Source organism: Aedes aegypti, chromosome 3 (genome assembly GCF_002204515.2).
Source record: "Aedes aegypti strain LVP_AGWG chromosome 3, AaegL5.0 Primary Assembly, whole genome shotgun sequence".
Lineage (NCBI taxonomy): Eukaryota > Metazoa > Arthropoda > Insecta > Diptera > Culicidae > Aedes > Aedes aegypti.
The window spans coordinates 401,321,926-401,345,328 of NC_035109.1; the positions used below are offsets into that span (position 1 = coordinate 401,321,926).

Consider the following 23,403-nt stretch of genomic DNA (forward strand, 5'->3'; position numbering starts at 1 on the left):
TGGTCCGACCGGGAATCGAACCCAGACACCTTCAGCATGGCTTTGCTTTGTAGCCGGAGACACTAACCACTCAGCTAATAGAGGTCCCCTCCATAGGAGTTCCTTTAGGAATCTCCGTAGGAATTCCTCTAGGAATCCCCATAGGAGTTCCTCTAGGAATCTCCGTAGGAGTTCCTCTAGGAATCTCCGTAGGAGTCCCTCTAGGAATCTCCGTAGGAGTTCCTCTAGGAATCTCCGTAGGAGTTCCTCTAGGAATCTCCGTAGGAGTTCCTCTAGGAATCTCCGTAGGAGTTCCTCTAGGAATCTCCGTAGGAGTTCCTCTAGGAATCTCCGTAGGAGATCCTCTAGGAATCTCCAAAGAAGTTCCTCTAGGAATCTCCGTAGGAGTTCCTCTAGGAATCTCCGTAGAAGTTCCTCTAGGAATCTCCGTAGGAGTTCCTCTAGGAATCTCCGTAGGAGTTCCTCTAGGAATCTCCGTAGGAGTTCCTCTAGGAATCTCCGTAGGAGTTCCTCTAGGAATCTCCGTAGGAGTTCCTCTAGGAATCTCCGTAGGAGTTCCTCTAGGAATCTCCGTAGGAGTTCCTCTAGGAATCTCCGTAGGAGTTCCTCTAGGAATCTCCGTAGGAGTTCCTCTAGGAATCTCCGTAGGAGTTCCTCTAGGAATCTCCGTAGGAGTTCCTCTAGGAATTTCCATAGGAGTTCCTCTAGGAATCTCCGTAGGAGTTCCTCTAGGAATCTCCGTAGGAGTTCCTCTAGGAATCTCCGTAGGAGTTCCTCTAGGAATCTCCGTAGGAGTTCCTCTAGGAATCTCCGTAGGAGTTCCTCTAGGAATCTCCGTAGGAGTTCCTCTAAGAATCTCTGTAGGAGTTTCTCTAAGAATCTCTGTAGGAGTCCCTCTAGGAATCTCCGTAGGACTACTTCCAGGAATCTCCGTAGGAGTTCCTCTAAGAATCTCCGTAGGAGTTTTTCTAAGAATCCCAGTTGAAATCCCTCTAGGAATCGCTTTAGAAATCCCTATAGGAATCCCCTTAAAAATCCCTCTAAGAATCTCCGTAGGAATTGTTCTAGATCCGTGAGTATCTCCGTAGGAGTTCCTCTAGGAATCTCCGTGGGAATCTCTGTAGAAATTCCTCTAAGTATCTCCATACGAATCTCTGTAGGAATTCCTCTGTGAATCTCCGTAGAAATTCCTCTTATAATATCCGCAGAAATTCTTCTGGAAATGTCCGTTGGAAATCCTTTAGGAATCTCCGTAGGAATCCCTTTAGGAATCTCCGTAGAAATTTGTGTTAAAATCTCCGTGGGAATTCCTCTAGGAATCTCCATAGGAGTTCCTCAAGGAATCTTCGTAGGAATTCCTCTAGGAATCTCCTTATGAATTCTTCTAGGAATCTTCGTAGGCATTTCGCTAGGAATCTCCGTAGGAATTCCTCTAGAAATGTCGGTAGGAATTCCTCTAGGAATCTCCGTAGAAATTTCTCTTAAAATCTCCGTGGAAGTTTCTCTAGGAATCGCCGTAGGAATTCCTCTAGGTTTCTTCCTCCAATAAGAAATCAGGAGATAAGAGTTCTCATGAAAATTCGTCAGAAAATCCTAACACGAAACCTAGGAATGTGTCCAATAGTTATTTTTTGAAAATTCTCACTGGGACAGAGCCGGATGCTCAGCTTAGTGTTCTTATGAGCACAGTTATTAACTGAGAGCTTACTTTGCCAATGACCATTTTTGCATGTGTATATCGTGTGGCAGGTACGAAGATACTCTATGCCCTGGGAAGTCGAGAAAATTTGCAACCCGAAAAGATCCTCGACCGGTGGGATTCGAACACACGACCCTCAGCTTGGTCTTGCTGAATAGCTGCGCGTTTACCGCTACGGCTATCTGGGCCGTTAAGTATTACTGTATGTATTTTTCCAGGAATTTGACAGAGTTTAACTCAGTTATTAGTCCAATGATACTTTCAGGAATTACTTCGAAAATTTCATAAGGAGTTCATTCAGTTCAGAAAATATGACGAAATATAGAAGCTTAACAATATTACTATAAACACGGTTAATTCCTTTGTTAATAATTGTTCAAGGGTTGGCCCCTAATATTCAATGATAAGGGCCTTAATGAAAATAGCATAAAACCCCATAGAAGAGAGTTTTGTTTTACTCATACAGGCTTTCCGTCATTGAAAAAAGAAGTATTTTTCTAAGATTTTTGTTCAATATACCTTCATGAATTCAACCTGGAAATTTACTAAGAATAATACGATAACAAACATCAGAAATTGCAACAACTACCGAAAAACTAAACATTACATATACTTTGCAATTGGATCAAATGAACAAATTGAAGTGTCCTCTCGTGGTGTGGAGGTGACGCGCCCTAACTAATGAACAGAGAGTCGTCAGTTCGATTCTCACCGAGAAGACGTGTAACTTTTTCGCAAATTTCATATCATTTGCAATTTGATCCAATTGCAAAGTAAATATAATGTTTAGGTTTTCGGTAGTTGTTGAAACTTCCACTCGGCCGTCAACCACGAATCGTAATTCAAAAGTATCAGAAATTACATTAGGAATTTCTTCAGGAAGTTCTTGGAAGGTGTTTTGAAAAATTACAGAAGGAATTTTGAAGACCAGGAATTAATTCGTCCCCTCTTCAAGCTTTTCTTTTGGAATACCTTTCTTCTAAAAATCAACTAATAGTTTTTTTTTCACGGAATGTACACAAGAAATGATTTCAAAGTAGACTTACAATTTACTCCAAAATTGTTGTTCAGCTTTTCATCAAAATTTGAAGCAGGAATCTCTAAAAATACCTACCTTCTACAAATATTGAAGGTATTTTTGGAGATATGAAGGGAAATTTCGAAAAAAAAATGCGTGGAAGTTCCTGATGAACTACTGCAAATATTTACAGAAAAAAAGGAATTCCTTCAAAAAACGGAATCTTGGAGAAAGTTGTGTAGGAGTGATCGGAGGATTTCTTGGAATAGTAGATGTGTTTTTCGCTGGTGTGAAACCTTCAAAATAGACACCAACACGTTAATGCTTTCAGTGGACCATATTGTCCTTTGAAGGAAACACCACACTAGACAACGGACTAGCATGCAGCATGATAATAAATTTGCTAGCCCTTTAACATATACCATTTGGTTCCACTAGAGTTCGTTGTTCGTATTCTTTGACAGATACGCATTTTTAAGCAACAGTCCCGGCGAGAAACGAACCCACACTATTTGGCACGAAGCGGCTTAATGTCTGACGACACTAACTGCACGGCCAAGAAGTCCACAAATAAACATTTAGAAAATTAATGAATTCTTTAGAAAATAAATAATTCGAGAAATGTTTTTAAGAACTGCATGTGTAATTTCTTTATTAAATGCTGGAGAAATATCTAGAGAAAAGGCTGGAGGAACTTCATGAACATTTCGCATCCAGTTTACTGAAAAATTTCTGTAACAACCCTTCATAGATTAATCTGAAATAATCCATGGATGATTGGATGGATGGATGATCCTGAGAGAAACTGTGGATGAATCTTGAAGCAATCAGTAAGAAAATTGGTGGGAGAATAACGGAAAAAAATCGACGTGCGAACTCTTGGCGAAATTTTATTGGGTTTCTTGGAAAAAATACCTCAGAAATCTATTGGAAATCTCTAGATGAATATCTGAAACAAGTTTAAGACTAATTCTGAAATAAATCATCACAAGCTTCCTGAAATAATCCATGAACGTTTATTGAAACAATTCCTGGAAGAAACTGTGGATGAATTCATCAAGGAATCACTGAGAAAATGACTGAAAGAATAACTGAAAGGATCGGTGTGGGAAGTCCTGATTGGAATATTTATTACGTAAGACAATTTCCAAAATTGTTTGAACCTCTGAAATCTATGTTTTTAAATTTCAGCAGCCAATAATTTTGTTCCTAAAATTGTTCCACAAATTGGTCATTTGAGATATATCTGCCAATACGAAAAAGACCAAACAAGTTCAGGAGCAGCGGTTTAAAATTGTCTGCATAATTTGGGCATGTCCAAGAATTATTAAGTGGACCATGATAAGTATATGTAGGTATATCCATGCATGAATGAGATTATCTTTATGTGTTTATGAAATTCAGAACAAACATCCCGCTTCTAATCAAGCTTTTAAATCAATATAACTTTCCGGAACGAGGAACTGGAATGACACCCAATCAAAAGCATATGCTTCAATCTGTTCGTTCATATCAAATTAAACTTCATACTCCGCTTGGATACAGCTGCGAAACAAGCGCGATACAGAAATCACTTAATCAAATAACTAAATTATTGGTCATTGTGTCCACAGTGACTAATCAACAATCGCCCGTTCTTGGCTGCATTTGCGATCCATGCACTGATATACTTCTCGAGGAAACGCAAACATCTTCTCCAGCACCGGAGAGACCGACGACGACAACGGCGGGAACAAGTTATGCCACTCGGCGATGATGGCAGTTTCTCAAGATTTCGTTCGCCGCTGGCTGGAAGAACTTCGCAGCATGAGGCAACACCGCGCTTCCGCCTCCTGCCGGGCTTTGAGACGTGTTCATCAACGGTTGCACAATACAATGCGCAGTAGCTATAGTGGTGGTTCCTCCCAATGTCCATCGGAGCAGTTCAGTTGTGACAAAAGAAACTAAATCTGCCACGGCTATTATTTTAATTCGAGCGTTGATTGAATTATTGCTAGCTCTCGGGAACGGCTTCTTCGAATTAATATGGGCTTGTCAAACGATTTGAGAAAACAAGCAACAATAACAAGCTGAGTGACAGGGACTTGCCCAACTCAAACATGGGCCCCATTTGTCACGGTCGGCCGTCATCGGTTCGGTTCGATAGATAAATGTGTGGAATGTTTTATGAATGAATAGCCGTAACCACACTAGAGTAGTGCCATCATAATTTTTCGTCTTCTTGCTTCACAATCAGTTTCGATTAAGGCCAATGCTATTGACACAAAACTTACACGTCCCAGTGTGTTTTATCAAGAGAGACTGATTCGATTCGCCACGGTATCAGGTTTTTTTGCTTTCACAATCTAGGCGTGGAGTATCCGGGCATTTTAGCTTAAAATTTTGATGGAAACTTGTTCGATAACGATATTCATTTCCGCTCGGAGGTGGGCTGTGTACATAGTGTCTTTTGCAATCACACCCAAGTTAAAATCAATTTCAACGGAAGCAAATTGCCCCATAAATGTTTCATATTTTTATTGAATTCATAACACACTCGAACATAGATTATGCAACAACTGTACGCTTCATCAGGAGAATGGCTCTTTCCCGGAATGCACTTATCACCCCCATTGTTGCAAGCATTCTACAGCGCTCCTTCCACTACATTTATGTCGATATCAAATGAATGGTTACTAAAGTGCTTCTGGGAATGCATATATTGCAATTTGTGTGAAGTACATTGCATCCTTTCCCATTTGAAACAATACCCGGCTAGGGTTCCTAGAAATGGACATGTCCATGTGCCCACCAGCTTTTTCGATCGATCAATGTTCAACAAAGTTGAACCGGCTCCGTAGATTATTTTAACATCAATTATATAAATTGAAAGTTATCGGCAGTAATCTTTTGTTATAAGTGGAATAAATATGGTCATGCATAATGAATTTCTACAAAAAGAAAGCAGAAAAATTATCTAGTGATATGCTTTATAATTACACAGTGCAACACAGAATGTAACTGATTGCAGCTCTTGAAAGTACATACCCATACTAGCAAAACCCTATATGGCTTTTGGGGATATATTTTGAGCATCCTCACAAACTTTCAGGGTGCTATCATGTTCAAATCCTTGTCTAGAACTAGAAGATTATGGATGATTTTGAAAGCTACACCGTACACGATTCTGAATTTACGGTATCTGCTAATCTGCTCATGTTTGAAAAGCATATCATCAAAAAAAATCGATTCCATGTCTTCAGCAAAGTGTTTGTTTTGGAAATCAACCAAATCTTTGGTCAATGTTAGAAACGCTTTCAATATTTGTATCCTAGCCTATATAATCTGCCTTTGAGCGTTTTAACTCGCACTTGCTGAGCAAGATGTCAAGCTCACCCAAAACACTGCCCCATTCCGTGCTTCCATTTCCAGAATATCCGAACAACGAATTGCGACGACGACGACGACGACAGCTTCCAGGAAGGATGCTCACAGCGGATCAAATCAAGCCAGCTTCTCGCTTGTGTTTGATGGCATATCCAATCGTGTGCGCTCGTTTTGACCTTGATATTCCCAGAAGTGCTAATGATGATAGCAACCGCCAATACACCGCACCAAAGCTTTTTCCGTTCTTCGAATTCCATTGGATTACCGGCAACGAGCGAAATATGTAATCATGGAGCGCGATCCAGCGATAACAGGAGGATTTCCAGTGTGACGATAAAATATCATTTTAATCCAAGCTGATGGTCGGTGTTATATTCCTATCAACGTTTGATGTTCGCCCGGATAAACAAATGATTCCCGGAAGTGGTTAAACTTTTGCCGCACATCATATCCACACTGATTGACACCCACGTGTGGAAGTTGATCCAAAGTGTGTCAGTGGCAACGAAGCTCAAAGGAGGTTAACAATGTTCCACAGCACCGTACCGAAGCTAGGACACAGAAACGTACAATGTAGGAGGATATCGATTTTCCTTCATCAAGCACCACCCACGCAGCCAGGAAAAGCGCTCATTGCAGAAGTAAAACCGAGATCGAGTTTGATTCTATGTCAGGCCAGCTTTTCATAGAATTAGCATTGCTGAAGGTTGGTTTCCGGCGGAAACTCCTAACAATCCATCCTTCTGAATCTGCGGTATTCTCCATAGATGCGTAGCTTTTTTCGATTAAAAACTTGTCTTTGCGTCCTTACCCTTCCCAGAAAAAAACCAGTTTTTACTGGATGAGAGATATAATGTATTGCCCATGTGAATCATTCATCTAGCTCGAACGAGTTGCCCGGCTTAAGTTGAGCAGATAAGATTCCCTGAATGGGGAATATTCCGGCTCACAAATAACAAATCTTCCAGGAAACGAAACACAAGCGACGAAAATAGCCGCGCTGGGATGAAAAACCCGTTGCCCATTCCACTCGAGACAATTCTGAGAAAGGGGTAATTAGTTCGAAACTGCTGCTATCGGTATTAATTGAAGCTTCTTCGTGTTCACATTGCGATACACTTGTTATCGCATTCGTAAATGAACACTTTTTTAGTGGAATTTTGCACCGATGACGCGCTCATTTTACATTCTCGTGTTATGCTGAGCCAAGTAGCTAACCGCGAGTAAGTGACGACACAGTCGAATTGGAAAGTAATTACTGGGAAACGACAAACGGTTCCATTCGTGCATCGAATTACCTTACAGCTACACCGATCGTCACCACTTCGGGGAAGGCAGAGGTCTAACGGTTTGTCCGAAACCGAACCCATCGACAGCAATCGAACTTTGCTTACGCGCTTCATTCCTCACTTGGCATTGCGACATCTTTCACTTGTACCGTTTTCTTACACGATTGTTGTTGTCAGGCCACGGTGAAGACGATGATGGACGCTTTCGCTTGCTAGGGCGTGGTGGAGGTTCCTTTTTGTCCATTGTCCAATTTTGCCAACATTGGCCGATTTCGTCTCGAATGTCACATACCGCTAGCTGCCGCGACACGTGGAGCTTGTAATGGAACACGAAATCGAGAACTTGAAACTCGATAATTGAATTGGCAGCGTCAGATATGAGTGGCAGTCTAAATTATTGATAATATTGAGGTGTTCTGATGACGCATACATTTATGGGGCAATTTTCAAAAAAATACGGAAGATTTATCAATTGCGTCAAATCAAAAATGTGTCTAATTTTTTTGTGACTCGCAACTTTGAAAATTCATAGGAGCTTTTTATATAATTTATTTTTTTATTTGATTCAACCTTAATTTTTACGAAAGAATATCATAAATGGCACTTTTGCGCCTTTTACTCCAGAATGTCGCTGTGTACTACATTCGTCTGCGCGGTACAATACGGTTTGCATCGGTGTAAAGAGAAAAGGTTATTTGCGGCACAGGTTTGCTTTTGTTAGTGGTTCATTTGGAAAATACACACAGTTCCTAACCGGACCCCCAAAAATTAATGTTCTCAAAATGAAAATATCTCTTAATGAATGAACAGATAACTTTGTCAGATACTCGACAGTCGAAAGTCAAATCTGTGATCCTCTGGAGTCCACTAAGTCCTCTAAGAATCTTGTCAGAAGGCTTTGAAACAACTTTGCTAAAGTTTGATGGGAAACTTCTAGTAATTATCCACTCCCTCCAGAAATTTGTCAAAGATATTCCCAAAAGTATTTTTTTAAGAACCGCCTTACATATTTTTACAAGATTTGAGACAAACAAATTTTCCAAACATAAGTAAGGTGCTCACCCTTGGCTCCTCAATTATGGAAGACACATATTCGACTATTTGCATGAATCAAAGTTATAGACCGTATGAATAAACTGAGCAGAACTCTTACTTTACTGAAGATATATTACAAGCTTTCTTGAGCGTTTAGAAATTTGTTTTGAAATTCTTAAACATATTTTCCTAGATTTTCCTTCAATGCTTAGTATGACTTCTCAAGATTTTGATCAGAACACGCGAAATTAGGAAATGCATTGATCTACAGCACTACAGAACTAAATATATTGAAAGCAATCTACGCCAACGTCGAAAAAGTTATTCGGAGAGCACAGTTAATGTTTTTTGTTTCACAAAAAATAAATTCTAAGGCAAATTATAAGTAAATTAGAGTTTACTCTATTATGGAAAAAATCGTTTTCTCAATGATAAGCAGATATTTTCAACTATTGGATAACCGTAAAATGGGGTGTTAAGGACACGTAGGGTTTTAAGGGATTGAACTTCTCAACCAAGTTCGACAAATCACAGAAACGTTGAAAGTCGATATATCTGAAATGCTCGATTTGTTCGCAGGATTGTGGGCTGCATTATGTAATTTGAACTGTCTATTAATATGAAGTATTGTGGCTTCTAGATATTGAAAACGTTTCAAAACATTTTTTTTCGAATTTTATGGGCTAAATACATTCATCTACAAAACCATGAAATATATTTAAGAAATAATCGCGAGTAATGTAAAATATAAGTAAATTTAATTGAGATCATAGATGAAACAATAACTTTTCAAAATTATATCTGGGTTTCGATTATTATGAACTTTTATGAAAAAAGTCTAGTTTTGAAAACAAGTGGGGTGTTAAGGGATTATCTATTCCAACATTTCTAAGTTACCGTAATCCGGGGTAACATTGATCAGTTTTTAGGATATTTCTTAAATATTTATTTCAAAAATGCAAATGTTCTGAGTTTTATATTTTTAAAACAAGTACTGCCACCCATAGCTCGTGACTATATACTGTATTTTGTTTCTTGAAAGATTTAAACATGTTTACAAAAATGTTTTATGTGATTTTTTCATTTAGGTGATATGGGGTAACATTGATCATCCATGTAAACAACGTTCGGAAATATTGAAAATGTCGTTACTTACTTAAATCATGGCCCCTAAAACCGAATATGATGTCCAAACGCTTACATCTCATTTACTTTTTGAGTTATTTTAACATTAAAAACACCTCGAACAGCGGAATACGCCTAAAGGTAGGCAATTTCCTAAGGGAATTCTACATTCTTAACAGAAATTCGTTAATGTTGCCTAATTGAACATATTTATAAAAGTTTTGACAGCGGAATCGTTTTTGGCGATGCCATTTTCAGTGAGAACCGCATTTTCCTTGCTCATATCGCTTGCAGAACTTATGTGAGACATGAATCTTCGGTAGTGTCATCCTTTACCATTTAAATCATTGTTTCGCAAACTTGACAAATTTACGCATAAAGTTAACGCAATTTTTTCAAAAATCCTATTTTTTAATAGCATATCAATATAAGAAAGAGACGTAACATTAATGCTTTGGAAATGTTTCATCAATAAATGATGATACCAACTTATTACGAGGTGAGTTATTCCGATCAATGTTACCCCGCTGATCAATGATACCCCAGATTACGGTACTAAACTTATTCGATTTATGTCGTAATACATTTCAATATAGTTTTAAGATGTTCCTTGAAGATAACCTGCAATGTAAAGTTAAGGGATCTATTTCTATCTATTGATTGAATCAATCAATGATTCGATGATTCGAATTGAGGGCTACAATCTAATTCGTAACGATCGAAACCGCCATGGTGGTGGACTATGCGTCTACTTTAGGTAAAATCTAAGCTTGAAGCTCCTAAAAAAGTCTACTTTTAGTCCATATGAACCTAGTCATATTACCGAATATTTGCTATTTGAAGTTGCTACAAGCAATCGCAAGTTTTTTCTTGGTGTATACTACAACCCGCCGAATAACGATTGCAGTAATTTGATTTTTGAACATCTCGAGGAGTTCAAAATGAAATACGATTTGACGTTCATAACGGGGGATTTTAACACAGACTTAAAAAAGTTACACCTAGGACCAACAGATTTACAGATTATCTAACCTGTCTTATGTTTGCTTAAATCAAGAATCAACTTATTTCCATACAACCGGCTGCTCTTTACTTGACCTTTTCATTATTGATTCTCCGGAGATTGTCTTCAGAATTAACCAGGTATCTATGCCTGGTATATCCAGACATGATATGATTCTTGCAGTTCTAAATATTTTCTCAGATTCATCCGAACAAGGTTTCTTCCATCGTGATTACAAAAACTTTGACAGTCAAGGATTATTAACTGCTTTTAATAACATAGATTGGAATTATTTCCATAGTATAAGTGATTCTGATATGTGGATTCACATTCTGAATGAACACTTTCAATATTTACATGAAGAATTTTTCCCTCTTAAGTTCAGTAAATACAGAAAAAATCCTTGGTATAATGAAGACATTGAAAAGGCTATAATTGATAGGGATTTAGCTTACAGAAACTGGAAGGCCAGTCGCTTAAAGCCTGTCCACGATAAATTTCGGACACGGATGGCGGGTGTACCACAGAAAGTTCGAGAATTTTACAGAAAGAAGGATTAACATCCTTGTCAACTGTTTATTTTGTAGATATAACTCTTTTATTCTGAAATAAACAATTGTTTTTGTTGAATTATGAGTAACTTTTTTTTGCTGCCATTATTTGGGTGTCCGAAATTTAACGTGGACAGGCTTTACAATCTCATAATCTTCTTTTCAAAACACTGAGAAACAGGGTAACTACAATTATCAGGAATGCAAAGAGAAGTTATTACAATCAGCTGATCAATACAAATGTTCCCAGTAAGCAACTCTGGAGAAACATCAAAAGTTTAGGAATAGCCAACAAAAAACAATCTTCTGTGAATTGTGATACAACAGCAGATGAAATCAATGCTTTCTTTTCAGAAAATTACTCTTCTGATGAAAATCCTCGTTTAAACTTAAACTACGGTGCCTTTGGTTTTAGATGTGTAGGAGAATTTGAAATAGTTAATGCACTGTTTTCAATTAAGTCTAATGCCAGTAGTCTAGACAATCTTCCAATAGAATTTTTCAAAATTATGCTTCCACTAGCCCTTCCACTTTACACTCATTTGTTCAATACAATCATTACAACTTCCAAATTTCCGCAAGCTTGGAAATACGTAAAAGTGATTCTAATAAAAAAGAAGCCTCGTTCAACTAGCATTTCAAACCTCAGACCCATTAGCATATTAAATGCACTTTCCAAAGCCTTTGAAAAAATAGTTTCTGCTCAAATCTCAGTCCCTTTCAATCAGGTTTTCGCCGAAACCACAGTACTGAAACAGCTTTGATGAAGGTGCATGATGATATTGCTTCGTCAATTGATAAAAAAGGGATAGCAGTTCTCTTGTTGATAGATTTTGCGAAAGCGTTTGATCGTGTTTCACATAGAAAACTGTTGAATAAACTTGGTGCTCTTTTTGGGTTCTCCCGTCCTGCTGTCAAATTAATAGAAACTTATCTTACAAATAGATACCAATCCGTTTTTTTTTCAATAGTCAATTCTCTTCTATACGTCCAATTGATTCAGGGGTACCACAAGGATCTATTTTAGGACCCCTTTTTTCCCTTTTCATAAATGACCTTCCATCCGCATTAAAATTCTGCTCAGTACACATGTTCGCCGACGACGTACAAATTTATTTCTGTGCTGATTCTAGAACAAGTACCATGGAAATGTATAGGTTAATCAACTACGATCTGCAACAGGTGTTTCAGTGGTCTCAAGAGAATCTACTGCCTATTAACACAACTAAAACTAAAGCAGTATTTATTAATCGGCATCGACGATCCCACTTTTCTATGCCTGAACTTATCATGAATAATGAGCAAATTCAATTCGCAGACCAAGTAAACAATTTAGGAGTCATTTTTAATTCTAAATTAGATTGGGAACCTCAAATAAATTCACAAGTTGGTAAAATATACGGTATTCTAAAACAGCTCTCACTTACTACTAATCATCTCAGCTATCAAATGAAAATCAAATTGTTCAAATCCCTTATTTATCCACATTTTATCTATAATGACTTCATTTATTTGAATGCTACCGCAAACAGCTTAAATAAGCTTCGTGTTGCACTCAATTCCTGCATTCGATTTGTTTTTAACATACCAAAATTTGGTAGTGTCACCCATCTTCAAACATCTTTAATTGGCTGTCCTTTTGATCAGTTTCTCAAATATAGATCGTGCTGTCATATTTACAAAATACTCACATCTGATAATCCTGGTTATTTATCATCAAAGTTAAATCCATGTAGAAACACCAGAACAAGATGTCTTCTTGTTCCTTTACATCATACCAGTTATTATAGTCACTCGCTGTTTGTAAGAGGTATAATTAATTGGAATTACCTATCATTGAATCTAAAATTATCCGTTAATTTTTCGAGCTTTAAACGGGACCTACTCTTGGAGTTGAATTGAGCGCACTAAACGAGCACGAACTATTACATGAATAAGAAATAGCACATCCTACTCAATATCTACAAATTGTAACATTTAAAAAGATTGTAAATCTTGCGTTCCATGAATGAAGTATAAATAAATAAAAATAAAAAAAATAAATAAGTCACTGAATATCACCAAAAATGATATCTCAAAATTTGGTGAAATTTGTAGGAAAATGTAGATAAAAACTGATTCATGTGTTTTCACAATAATATTTTCAAAAGTTGTTCCATAAAATTGGTGGAAGGTTTGGAAATAGGAATGATTATCTTATTTGAGATGGCTTAGGAGCTGTTGATTCTTTTAAGCACTACCTAGGGCCTCGATGAACAATAATAATATAAGGATATTTCCGAGCTCATTTTGGACAACTTTTTAGGCTTCATGGGCATGTGTTAAGAGGCGGTTATTTACGTACGGGATTATGAGGTGAGGAGGGGGTATCGCGAATTCTTACACGTCATACAAAATATTTTTAGTTTTCATACAAAACAAGTCTTACCATGGGGGGAGGAGGAGTCGAAAAACCGCCATGTAGTCAATGGACGGCCCCTAAGTAGTGTCGAGCATTGAGCATATTGTGATATAGTATGTGCGATTTCCGCTCTATTTTGGAAACTTTTCGTTAGGATTTTTCCGATCATGTCACTGACTGTTACATGCAAATCCGTTATTTGGTGTATTGTTTTATTTAAAAGGCAAATTGGACACTTGCCCTGTTCAAACTTAAAACTTGTTGGAATTATCCTTCTTCTGACAAGTCATGACAAGATTGTTCTGAATTGTTGTAGGATACGAATAATGTATATAAGTATTAAAAATCTTTTCAAGACAATTGTGTGATGTACTGATAGCTAGCGTGAAAATATAAGCAATATGTATTTTTCAGTTAAAATAAAACGGTTAACGTGTTAAGAAAATCCAACTTGAATTATATTGAAGTAATATTATCTTTAGATTGAACAAGACCTTTAGAGTTGAAGGGACACATCAACGATATTTGGCAAAATAATATTTCATTTTATTGTTTTGCTGTTGGCAAAATATAGTTTTATTTACAAAGCTTAAATTCCTTAACATCCCATTTTGCATTTTCGTCAAAAATCACACATTTTAATGAATATCTCAGAAATCTGCCATAGGATCGTCTTCATTGTAGTTGGGTTTTGATATACACGTCGGGAGAATGGTAGGACTGTTTTTTGTTCAGTTATTGACATACTAGACATACTAGTTGCTCGAAATTTAGGTAGATTTTTTTTCATCCCTTAACACCCCATTTTACGGTACTCATTCCGTGCAGAAACATCGTGATTATTATATGGCTGAGTTGGTCTAATCGATAACATTGCAGACAATCAACTCTTTTTATGTTGTAGTATATTATTGATATTTTTTCCCTGACCTCTAGTGAAATTCCCTGACTTTCCAGTTTATTCAGGTAGACGACACCTCTGCCACCTACTGTGAAAATAATAATAATCTTGCTGAGAGCCACTAACAAAGAATTATAAGCAAAAATCCCCTGGAACTCTTCATGAACATTTTCAGGTGTCCTTCAAGAATCTTCGAAGAATTACTACAACAGTTGGTCGCCGTTCAGACAGACTGGACTCGATTTTATTTCAACCTTGTAAAAATAATCCAACATTTTTTTCGATGCTATTTCCGTACAATTCGTCATATAGATAAGTTCCAATAAAACGAGAAATAATAAGTGCATTATTGGTAGGGCAACGTTTTTCTGAAGTCATTTAAAAGCACTTCACATTTGAAAAGGTTCTTTCGATAGTTTAAGAACAAAAAAACGAATTTCGTCAATTCAAATAATACATTTTGGCGATCTTGCCTGGAAGCTATCAAAGTATTTAAAATATTAACATAATGTTGGTTTACAATTCAAGCTCACACTGGGGAAAACAATCATTTATGAAATATTTGAAAAACCAAAAATTTAATCTCCGCTCATAAAGAGAAATTCATTGAATGCGATGAATTTCTCTTTAAGTGACCTTCTTTGATTAAAATGGCATTGTGGACCCGCTAAGAAGCCGTCACGCCCCCTAGGGGTCCGCGGACCGCCGCATACTAGTTCAGAACCAAAAAAACGTCCTTTTTTTAGTTTTAGATGTCTAAACATTATTTTAGAAGGGTAGTGTCTTCTGAAGAGTAGCCGGGTATCTCTTAAGCTTCATTTTGATATAGAAATATTTGTGATCTATCTACCTAGCAGTACCCTGTGAAAAAAAACTATATTTGCTCAAATCGAATAGCTGTCTTCAGCAAAGTTGTAGATAATGATAATTACATTCTCGGTAGTAAACGCTACATGTGGAACACGAGTGGAACATGTTTGTGTCATTTTCCTTTCTACAACTTCGAACGCGTTGTTATAAATAAAGGTAGCATTTACTACAAAGCTAATGGTAGTTAGCTTCAGAGGTTGCTACACATGCTTTGAGATTGCGGTATTGAAAAAAATGCAAAACCCCAAAAAACGGAAAAATTGTGTCACCACTGTGCTCGAGTTATTTCGCATTCGGGTTTGAAAAAACGTTGGGAAAAAAAAGGTTACAGTTTTGAAGAGCCGTGACATTTTTTTTTGCTTTGAACGGTCATGGTTTGCTTTGAGTTTTGATGATCGTGTGGAAACATGTAAATGTAGAAGTGGTAAATGTTTGCTACAGTACTTTTCCCATCCCTGGCATAGACATTATGGCGATCAAAGTGGAGATGCCTCTGCTTACTTTCCGGAACACGTGCCCTTAATGGTGTTTTTTTTATTTAGATTTGAATCAAGCGTCAATTAAGGTCAAGAAATTGATGAAGGGACGGGGTTGTTCGTCCAATGTCTACCGCTTCTGCTTTATAAGCAGAAGGTCATGGGTGCAATCCCAGGCCTGTCCCTTTCCTCGTACTTTGTAGTTGTATACTTCACTTGCTTCTGTCTTCAACTCTTAATATACCACAGTTGATCTACACAGTTCATACCATTTGCTAGAACCCGAGACGGACAAAAAAAAACCGTTTCCCTACGCCTTCATTCTTCCATCATTATAGCACGCAATTCCTTACGCCTGATACATAGGCAGTCTGCTCACCAAACAGCAAGCCTCTCTGTCATAAAAATTATACCAGCCCATACACCTTCCCGCATGAATTGGCGAAAACGCAGTGGTATATACGGTCTACTGTGGGAGTCAGTTTAATGCATCATCAATTCCTCCCCCTTCCCCTCATATGTCAGCATGCTGACGTAGCAGGCGCCATTATCGCCTAAAAATAGAATATCACTAACACTTATACACTGAGGGTGTTCACTCGGAAATATAAAGGTTCCACCACCGGAAATTTTCAGATTCTGCCTGCAGCTAAACTTCAGAATCCCATTAAGATTCCTCCTGCTTGAAACCCACAGGATTTTGCTAGGAAACCCCAGATCCAGAAAACAACCCCAGGATTCCGTTGAAGCTACTCAGCAGTTCGTTAGGGTTTCCCAGGACCAATTGAGGACACTCCTGGACACCTGGAAATACGCAGGATTTTGCAGAGAATTCTCTAGATCTTGCTGAATATCTTCGGGAACCTGCTAAAAATTGTCATCTACGGTTGATATTCTACTCAAAAATCCTCAAGATTTCGAAGGAAATTATCTGCATCCTGCTACAGAAATATAAAAAGAATCCCCAGTTTCCTCTGGATCCAGATAATAATCTTTAAGATTCCACTGGGAATTCTCAGGATTTTGCAAAGTATCGTAACAGTCCACTAGAATATAGCTGGAATCTGTCCGGGAACTGAGTAGAAGTTGTTCTTGTTTTTTGAGAGGGACTTTAACCCGAAGGTCATTCGTCCCTTACTGAGTAGAAGTCCTCAGGATCCTATTAAACATCTACAGAACATCACTGGAAGTTCTCGTGATCCCGCTAGAAATGCACAGGATTCTGTTAGAAAATCCCCATGTTTCATAAAATAACGATAGACTTAGCCTTCGAAATTTTATCGAACTTTACTGCAATTTAAAGCACAATTAAAAAAATACTATATAAGGTACACCGGGGCAAGTTGAAACGGGTGGGGCAAGATGAAATACGATGGTTTAAACATGATGTCAATAAATTTTAGCATCTTTTTCTTCCATAAAAGTTTGCTTCAACTGTTAACTTGATGGTACTGTAGTTAAAATTCTAATCATTATAAAATTACACTGTGATACCTTACCATTTCATCTTACCCCAGCCGTTTCAACTTGCCCCGGTGTACCTTACTGTAAATATTTTTAAGTTTGAGTTACAGTACTTTGTAACCTTCAAATATGTTGAAGAAAATTAAAAATTCCACATTCTAATGATACATATTGATTTTCATACTAATGATATGAACATGCCTTATACCCAGATGTTGATCCAAATGTTGTTCTGAGAGATATTCAATCATCTGATTCCTACCACACAAACCGCAACCTCAATACGATAAAGTAGATTTGGTTACAATCCATATTCCCAAAGTGCTTCCTGGACAGAGCTTCCCATGCAAACCCTCTCAGGTATAGTTTGATAACTCCTAATAACCAGCATCCAACTCACCTTTCGCACCGGTGTCTTGCACGGCGGTGTTCAATATTTTTTCCTCGCCGTCCTCAGCAGGACCCTGCCGTGCCGCTGCCATCGCACACCGAGGACACTCGCCAACACTGAACGGATGTTCTTCGCTACTGTGAGCATTGTCACCACTTTGGTTCAACTTCAAATCATTCAACTTATCGCTCATTTCACACACTGCACTGGGAGCCGTGCCCATCATACTGCTGCTGGTGCTGGAGCTGGGGGATGCTGCGGTCACATTGGTTGCAGATAACAACTGTTGTTGCTGTCGCAGCTGCTGCTGGTGCTGCTGCATAGTACGATTCAGGACACTGGCATTGTTGCTCATGCTGACATTGTTGGAAGTGCTATCACAGATCACATTTGCGGAATAGGAAGTCGTGGGAACGGAGGAGGAAGTGGTGGCCACTGCCAGGAAGGAAGACGTCGGACACGTCCACGGTCCAATGTGATGATGGTGATGGTGGTGGTGATGATGGTGGTGCAACAAATGATGATGGTTGCTCAAAATGTCACTGATTAAAGATGAAGCTTCGTTATTGTTTGCACAATCATTAGCACTGGTCTGCATGGGAGGGTTTCCGTTAAAGATTTCCAAACTGTTGATGCCATCGGGTTTACTACAATTACAGCCACATTTGGGGGCTGTTTGCTGGGTTGAATTGTTATTGTTAATGGCACCAATGTTACCGTACACTGGAGAAGCAGACGCTGAGGAGCTACTGGTAGATGCTAAACTAACCGGACCGTTATTGTTCTCGTAACAACCACACTTGGGATGCATCGTCGCACTTGGTTGTTCCGCACTACTGCTGATTTCTTCTTGGTTAGACGATGGTAATTCACTTACTTCACCCCCACTTGCCGTTTCTTCACTTGGTTCCATCTTCAACATACAAATCGTTATTACCAAACTACTATTCGCGGTACCCTGTTCGTCTTCCGTGGGATCTACATTGGCTTCCACACGCTCACTGCCCCTGCCAGTAGCAACGACTAATGATGGATGTTGCGCTTGGCTCTGCTCTGTCTGCTCTTCTTGCGCTGTTTGACTTTTTTGCCGGCGACTATGCCTAGCCCCCATGAGAGAGCTCGTTTTGTTTCCTCCTTGCTCGGAGATTTTGTTTTTTCACGTCCGAAAAATATACCGCTGCGCAATGCCCTAACCTTCCTATCCCCCACAAATAACACTAAGACGGATCGAACGACGTCAGATAATGTTGAGACATCTGCCTTTTTCTCGTCGCTAAGTTGAGTTCAGTTGAGGGGCGCGTGCGATGAACGACGTTGTCCTTCGAATCCTCGCCTTAGCCTTAGCCGCACTCACACACCCGCCGAGCGCTTCTTTCGATCACTGCATGCAGCAAGACAGCGAAAAAGTTCCTAGAAAGAGATTAAAATTTATTACTTTTCTGATGAACTCCATTCATGCTGTGTACGTTTTTGGTTGAATGATGAGAAGAGCGCAAATTTTCAGAAAGCGAGAAGATAACTTTGGCGGAGGGCACATGGAAAGAAAGGCATTCGTTGGAAATTAAACTAAGGATGGGAAGCAGGGAGGGAGACAGGGACAACAGTATCAAAGTAGTTTGTTTGGAGGCTGGCATCTTGTAAATTAACTGCTTCTGCTGATTCGGTTTGATTTGCTGATATCTATATGTGTTTTTTTCGGAATAGGTTTCTGCGAATATCTGTATTAATTTTCGTGCAATTTGTTTGTATCATAAAGTGAAGTCAAATTATACAGCCATAAAGTGAAATTGAAGCTCGAAGAAGTTGTTCAATATTTCGTATATGCTTCAAATAATTAAGAACGTCGAAATCATTAGACTTGACTGACAATTAGATGTTATAATCAATAGCTATAACAAATAATTAAGGGCAAACTACAGACTTAAAACATAGCAAAAATTTCATTCTAAATCATCGTCGCTAGATGACGATTGAAAAAAATCATTTTCTTCTTTCTGACGTTACGTCCCTACTGGGACAGAGCCTGCTTCGCAGCTTTCTTGAACACTTGCACAGTTATTAATTGAGATTATTCTTTGCGGTTTGACCATTTTTGCATTTGTATATCGTTTGGCAGGTACGAAGTTACGTTATGCCCTGGGAAGTCGAGAGAACCTCCTACTAGTTCCATAACAAATTAAATCTAAAATTACTAAAGAAAAACTTTTCATGCTTTTCTAAGAATTTCTAAATATTCTCCAATTGTGATACATTATTTTTTCTAGAAATTGATATTTCGCATTGGCATTGCGTGGCTCTCTTTTTGTAGTAGATTAGAGAATTAATTCAAAGGGAATTCCATATAATGAAGAATTTACTTTAAATATTTTGTCACTAATTTACAATCCAAACGATTTGCCTTAGCGAAAAACTTTCACTACCAACTCAATGTTTCTGTACGTGGTTGGCGCCGTTTTCGCGTTTTAATTCAACGAAAGCACTTGAAAGGCAAACCAAACTACTTAACGTGTTTCCAGTAGCCGTCGAACCACAATTGATCATAAACCTACCGCTTTCCGCAAACTTCCAGCGAAAGTCATTGATTTCCCAGGGTCCGTCTCCCGATGCCACATTAATGAACCATAAAAATCACCTTCCTCCTTTCGCTCTGTGGTGTTGAGTTCGACCGCCCTCGTCAAAGCAACAACAAAATTTTTAATCACTCAATTTCACCATTTCTCCGAATTTAGGCACAAATGGACGCAAGACCTGCCTGCCTCCTCGCATAAAGTCGTATACTTTGCCAATCTGCGCGCGGTGAGTCGTTAATGCAAATATTTATGAAGGTTGGCGGTAGGAAGGCATTCGAAACTCAACCGAACGACGACAATAGCAGTGGACGGATCAAGAATTTATAAATACTGGTTCTGAGAAATTCAATTCGAGTGCACTCTATAGCTTCGATTTGTTCGAGCCAGAGAATTGCTAGCTATCGACACTGTTTCGAATATTGTGAACACACTTTGTGTTGAGTATTAGGTCTTTGAACTAAAAAATATTCCAAAAAAAGGTTGATAAGTTTGTAATTGGATTTACATAGATTAGAGTAAGGTGGGGCAAAAGTTCGACCTTAGTGGTATAATCAAAGTTTCCAGAAAAACAATAGCAGTTGAAACAAAATAAATACCATACAGTGAACCTTCAACATATTGGCTATAATTTTGCAGAACATACTTGTGTCCAAATATTTACCCATTTTTAGTTATAACAGTTTCAAAATTGATTGTCTTAAACGAACCGGTGGGGCAAGAGTTCGAATCTTGTGTGGGGCAAAAGTTTGCTGGCTAAAACACTAAATGTTGATACTTTTATGACAGGCATACCTTATACCAGCCGTAAACTTATGTTTGCCAGAAAATACAAACTAAATTTTCATGAAAAAAATTGCCCAAAACAGGGTTAATTTTGATGTACATAAAAATAGCAGTTTTTTTTGCAAAATTAAGTGAAAATGTAAAATTATGGTAACATTTTTCGCACAATCAGGCAAATTTTGCTAAATTTGAAGATAGATCTTCCTAATGTACTATCGTGCAACTGGTAATGGTGTATCGTGCAACTGTTCAAATGTCAGGGTGGCCACCAAATTTCTATTTTTCAATTCCCGCTTTTTTCCCGGTACAGTTTCCAGAATTTTCCCGGTTTTTAATTTTGCTAATTGAAGGTATTTCAACTCAACTTTTGATATTTCGATTTTTTTTTCTTCATGAAAATTCTGTAGAGCAAATAATTTTAAGGTGAAAATTAAACAAAGCCACGCATGTATGTTAGTGGATTTGTTAAAAAATGACCTATTCGGGATTGTTTACAAGAATAAATATCAGGATTCATTGCAGTATACATGTTCAGTAACTGAAGTCAATGTACAATACAATATGTTTTAGGGCCAGAATCTTCTAAAAGAATTCTTTAAATTTTGATTCTAAACTTCGAGTAAATCAGTTAGATAATAGTTCAAAAAATGTTACCCCTGACAGTAGTGAATAGACTAATAGTTATTTCTGCAACAAGTTGCAAATTGAAAGTTTTTTCAGCATGATTTGTACATTTATCCAACGAGGCTCTCCGATTTGGATAAATGCAGGGCTGTTACAAAAATCTTAAAATCGTATCCGCGAAAATCACGACTTCAGAAATTCGATCCGCGCCTACAAACTCCAATCCGCGCCCAAAAAATGTGTTTCATTGACATACTTACTACTTATTCTAATATTGCTTGATCAAAAACTAGTTTTTAATGGTACTTGTACTTATTTTCGTCTTATCTTAAAGTATCTACAATTGAACCAGAAAGATAAGTGGGTATACGGATTTCTGTCAACACTAAGAGTGTTGCGCCAGTTGCCAGTGGCGCCACTAGGCAGGAAAAAAAGTAAAAAGCAAAACAATCCAATAATTCGAGTTTTTCATGGAGAGAACCGTATTCAACAATATCACTCGAAATTTATTTGTCATCAACATTTCAATATATTGTTTACAGAAAATCGTGCAATTTAAAAAATGGTAGAGTCACTACAAGCAGAAAGGAGGCCTAGTTTGCCACTATACTTAACACAATTCAATATGATCTTTGCATACAATGACAGATGCAAAATGTAGTTATTAATGATAACTTAAAAAGAAAAACACACACAGTAATTTTACATTGTCAATTAGAAGCATACAAAACCGTAAATTGCTATTTAAATTTCGATTCATCCTCTCATCTAGAGCGAAAAGATTGCCATTAATAAGATACTACTTCTTGGCATTTACGTCCTCACTGGGACAGAGCCTGCTTCTCAGCTTAGTGTTCTTATGAGCACTTCCACAGTTATTAACTGAGAGCTTTCTTTGCCAAAGTTGCCATTTTCGCATTCGTATATCGTGTGGCAGGTACGATGATACTCTATGCCCAGGGAAGTCAAGGAAATTTCCTTTACGAAAAGATCCTGGACCGACCGGGATTCGAACCCAGACACCTTCAGCATGGCTTTGCTTTGTAGCCGCGGACTCTAACCACTCGGCTAAGGAAGGCCTCCGCATTAATAAGATAAGATTGCCAATACTATATTTTTCATTTTTCATGAAATACATGGATAGACAGACACCATCATAATATTTTAAAAAATAATGTTGCAACAAATATTGTTTTTTTTTATGAGATGACGACAGTTAAACAATAAGTTTGAAATGCATGCCATCCATTGTATGACAACTGTTTTTATTTTTATAAAACTTCAAGTCCTAATACTCAATCAATTTTAGGTAAAAATACAAGATTATTGTGATAATTTATTATTTTTAACAAATTTCTGTTTTATGAAATTATTATTAGTCATTGGCAGTACGTTGGACTATACATTTAAAAGTCTCTCGACGTTTGACACAAAATGTCCAACTTTACAGGGCAGATCTGAACCACCTATAAATCAATTTTGATGAAACTTGAACAAGACCTTATTTATACAGGGTGTCGACTCAATTTTGAAAATAAAATTCCCTGACTTTCCCTGACCTTCCAGTCATTTTCCAGAATAGTTCCAGACCACTGAGTTGGTTAATTTGAACCGAATAAGTAAGATTTATACAAAAAGATACATATTCGTTATGTTATAGGTCGTATGAATAAACTGATCAAAGGCTTTTGCTTTATTGAGATATATGTACTTGCCAGATGACATTCTAGAACGTTTATTCAAGTTGATATGATAAAACTGAACAATTGAGAATCTATTTACATTTCAAACTTGAAGATCCGTATGAACAAAGATGTTCTCGGCTAGTGAACTACCT

General features: G+C 37.8%; 1 protein-coding gene across 6 annotated transcripts in view; it reads right to left on the minus strand.

Annotated features, from left to right (window-relative positions):
• Positions 1–23,403, minus strand: part of LOC5576330 (mucin-5AC) — a 133,880-nt gene that overhangs the window by 52,562 nt on the left and 57,915 nt on the right. For all 6 annotated transcript variants that reach the window (XM_021855331.1, XM_021855330.1, XM_021855329.1 and 3 more), the window contains exon 3: positions 17,599–18,999. In XM_021855331.1, coding sequence (XP_021711023.1) covers positions 17,599–18,700 — 1,102 coding nt within the window. In that variant the 5' untranslated portion in view covers positions 18,701–18,999. The remainder of the gene's footprint in view (positions 1–17,598; positions 19,000–23,403) is intronic.